General features: G+C 59.4%; 1 protein-coding gene across 1 annotated transcript in view; it reads right to left on the bottom strand.

Moving 5' to 3' along the window:
* Positions 1–1,552: 1,552 nt before the first annotated feature.
* The window catches only part of SBNO2 (strawberry notch homolog 2), a 45,941-nt gene continuing 43,629 nt past the window's right edge, over positions 1,553–3,864 (bottom strand). The window contains exons 27-31 of the mRNA XM_010168908.1: positions 3,600–3,692; positions 3,253–3,384; positions 2,937–3,013; positions 2,587–2,777; positions 1,553–2,175 (exon numbers count right to left, since the gene is read on the bottom strand). Coding sequence (XP_010167210.1) covers positions 1,553–2,175; positions 2,587–2,777; positions 2,937–3,013; positions 3,253–3,384; positions 3,600–3,692 — 1,116 coding nt within the window. The remainder of the gene's footprint in view (positions 2,176–2,586; positions 2,778–2,936; positions 3,014–3,252; positions 3,385–3,599; positions 3,693–3,864) is intronic.

The raw sequence follows: 3,864 nt of genomic DNA on the forward strand, positions 1-3,864 counted from the left end.
CGCGGACACTGACCCAACGCAAACAGGGCGCTCGGCCAGTCCCTGAGCCCTGGGGGGGACATGGGGGGGGCTCCAGCACCCTCAAGAGTGACCTGTCAGGGCACAGGGGACCCCAGCAGAGGCCTCTCCTGGCTGGATCTCCTTCCCCAGGTCCTCCCCGAGGAAGGGCTGTGCCAGCCAGGGAAGGTCTCTCACCCTTCCCCTGAAAACATCGTGGTGCCACTGCTGGGAAATCCCTCGAGGACTCGAGGCAGAGAAAAGACACGACAGCGGGGAGGACTGCGGAGGAGCTGGAGCAACCCTGCCACAGGCAGTGTCCTGCCAGACTCCTTGGGTTAGAGAGAGAAAACAAAGGACAGTTTCCCCGGGACCTGCCGAGGGGAGATGCTGCTAGAACATGGATGGTGGCAGAGGGGGCTGGAGGCCACCGGGGGCTGTCTGGGGCAGGGCTTTGCAAAGCAAACCTTTGCTCTTTGGTATCGGAGGTGGAATTTGCAGCATGAGCAGTGACACTGCACGTCCCCGGTGCTCACCAGGGAACTCTTCCCTTCTGGGGCCTGGAGCAGCTCTCACAAGGTCAGCAGCAGGCAGGGCTGGGGATCCAGATCCACCCGGGCCAGTGCCCATGGCCCAGCCAAGGACAAGCCCTGCAGAACAGGCCCGGTGAGAGGACACCACGCGACAGGGACAAGAGGGACAAAGCACAGCCAGCCACAGCGACCTGGAGAGGCTAAAGTGCAGGACAGGCTGATGGGACACGTGGCCCTTCTGCTCCGGGGAATCCTGCCATGGTCCCGGTGTGGCTGAGCTCTGACAAACTCAGCAGCTCTGCCACGACACTGACAAAGGACACGGGGCTGCAGGCAGCTCCTGCCCTCTCCCGCGGAGCTGTGCCAGCCCCAGAGGCAGCGTGCCCGTCCCTGGGGAGGGCAGAGCAGGCACAGGCAGTTCTGCTTCTCTCAGCTACGCCCGCTCAGCCCCACACAGAGGGACACTCGAGCTCAGCAGCTCCCGACTCCTCTGGGACAGCATTCCCTTCCCCTTCACCCCTGCCTTCGGACCCGGCCCTCCAGAGCAGCCTCCAGGTCCACACAGGAAAGCCAGCAGCAGCTGATGCAGACACAGTCTGGGGGGGCAGCTCCTGGGGGGGGGGGAGCTCTCTGGGCTGGGGAAGGGAAAAAAAAGGAAACTCAGTAGTCTGCAGGGGGACGGGTTCAGAGGAGGGGGAGTCTCTCCTCAGTCCTACACGGGCACTGACCTTTGAGCAGGACTGGAACACAGCAGAGACCATCAGTCCAGATCAGCTGAACTGGGCAGCGCTCAGCTCCCCCCAGGTGCGTGTTATATACTGATCTATACATGCCTGACTGTATATTATATATAAATAAATTTTGCTTTAAGGAACTCTTAAGGGGTTTTTTTTTCTTCCCTCAAAAACACAAAAGGGTCAGTCCAAACCAGTAGAAAAGCCGGGGCTCCCCAGCTCTCACCTCTGCGCCAAAGGACGTGGATCCACAGCGGGCAGGCGTGGCCCGGCGTGCCCAGCTGGCTTTCAGAAGTCTGGGAAAGGCCCACTGAACTGGATCACACTCTGGCGCTCCTGGGGGAGCATGTTCTCCTGGGGGGCCCCATTTAACGTCCTTAGCATGTCCTCCAGGATCTCTCTAAAATTGATATTCCCATCTTGTTGGACAAAATCTTCCTGCTGCTGCTGCAGTGTCTGCAGGGGTCCCGGGTGAGGCAGAGGCAGGTGCTCCTGCAGCGAGGAGCTCAGAGGCACGTTCCCCTCCAGGACAGGGGTTGGGCTCTTGAAGGCAGAAGGGTGGCTGAAGCCAAAGGGTAACCTGTGCTGCTGGTGTGGCTGGAGAACGGGCTCCGAGGGGAAGCACAACGCACTGGGCTCGGGGTTCATCACCACGTCGGGAATGGTGTTACTGGGAGGGCTGTAGGTCAAGTCCAGGATCTCGTCCTGGCGCAGGGAGTGCCCAGGCAGGGAGACCCCAGGCCCCGTCTGCGTGAGGTCCAGGGGCTGTGGCAGGATGTGCAGCGGCAGGGAGAACTGTGGGCTCTGCTCCTGCACCTGGAGGAGTTGATTGTGCTTTCGCTTCACGTTTTCATCCATCTGCTTCAGCTCCTCCAGCACCTTCCGGACGCAGCTCTCGGGGATCTTTATCCCTAGGGGAGGAACGTGCATCAGTCCCCAAAGCACTCTGAGAAGGGACAGGGCACTGTGGGGACAGAGGGGTGGCCAGGGGCACTGGGGCCCATTTGTCAAGCCCACTCCTTGCTTCTCCTCTCGCCCAGGCTGCAGAGTGGGGAGATGGGACTGCAACCAGAGCAGGACCAGCTCTACAGCAGCACCAGCACCACCTCAGATGGGCACAGAGCAGGCTCACACCCTCTGCCCAGTGCCCAAACATGTCAGGGTAGCCCCAGCTCCCCTCCTTCCCTTGGGGTCACCTAAGCAGCGGGTGCTTCCAGGCCAGAACAAGACCCTTTTTAGGAAGGGAATCTTGGCACTGGGCAGCTGCACCCCTTCTTCCTTCTCCTAAAATGTCCTGCTCCCCTTCCCAGCACTTCACCCACCGACTTGTTTCTTCTTCTCCTTGGTCTTGAGGCGGACAATCTGCAGGTAGCTGGTGTTGGTGATGTCTGCCATGATGCTGGCGATCTTGCTCCAGACCCTCAGCAGGGCCCCACACAGCATGTAGTAGTGACGCAGGCGCATGCCCTGGAAGCACTCCTTCCCCTCCTGGATCAGCTTGCAGCTCCGGTTCCTTCAAATGGGAGAAAACCACCCAAATCAGCACGGGCTCCCACGGCAGAGCAGGATCCCCCAGCGTGGTCCTTCCCCACCACCACAGCTGGGGACCCTCTCCCCAAAACCAGCTCTGCCTCAGGGAGGGCAGGACAGGCTGGGGCTGGGGTTGCCTTACCAGATGGCGTGGTTACAGTTCTTCAAGGAGAAGTGGTAACTGCTCTCCCAGTGCTCCTTGGCTTCCTCAGGCAGCACCTGCAGAAGGAACACAGGGTATTAGAGATTTTCCACTGTCCAACATGCAGCTGAGACTTGAAATCCAGGGCTGGGAGTCAGGACACCTGGGTGCTACCACTGTCTCTGCCCAATCCACTGCAGGGCTAAGAGCAGCTGTGAAGAGGTTACAGTGAATGTCCTTCAAAGCCACCCCGGCCCAGAGACAGAGGCTTCTCTGTGCCCTCACCCCACACTGGAGGGCTGCAGCTCCCACCTACCCGTCGGTACTTCTTCTGCAGACTGTCCAGGCTCTCAGGCTGGCTTTGCTTCCCAATATTTGGCTTGTAGAGGATGAAGTTCTTCCCGCGGCTCTGCTCTGCCAGCAGACAGGTGTGTTTGCAGCCTCGCATCTGTCGGGGTAGAGCAGATGGTTACAGTCACAGTCTCTCTCCCCAAGCCCATATTTCTCTAAACTAAACCCTTTCCTTCTGGGATGGAGGTTCTTGGGGGCATCTCCCAGCCCTCAGCATGGCCAGACGTGGACCCCTTACAGCCACAGCAGATCTTCTTCCACTGGAGTCACCCTCCAAGATGAATGCCACCTCGGCAGAGCCCAGGGACCTACCTTGTAGGAGAGGTAGAACCCATCAAAAGATCCTGTCAGTTTGAGTGACTTCTCATAAGCTTCCTCCCACTTTAAACCTCTGTCGACACTGATCTAAACAGGGACAAACAGATTCTGTAACTTCGGGGGGCAGGACAAGTGTACCAGCACCAGCCTCCCAAATCCCACCCTCAGCACAAACTCGGTGCTGCTGCAGCCTAGAGACAAGCGCTGCCAGACTGTCCCTCCAGGTACAGCAGCCCCGAGCCCCTGGGGCCTCTCCTTG

Source organism: Antrostomus carolinensis, unplaced genomic scaffold (genome assembly GCF_000700745.2).
Source record: "Antrostomus carolinensis isolate BGI_N321 unplaced genomic scaffold, ASM70074v2 scaffold12115, whole genome shotgun sequence".
Lineage (NCBI taxonomy): Eukaryota > Metazoa > Chordata > Aves > Caprimulgiformes > Caprimulgidae > Antrostomus > Antrostomus carolinensis.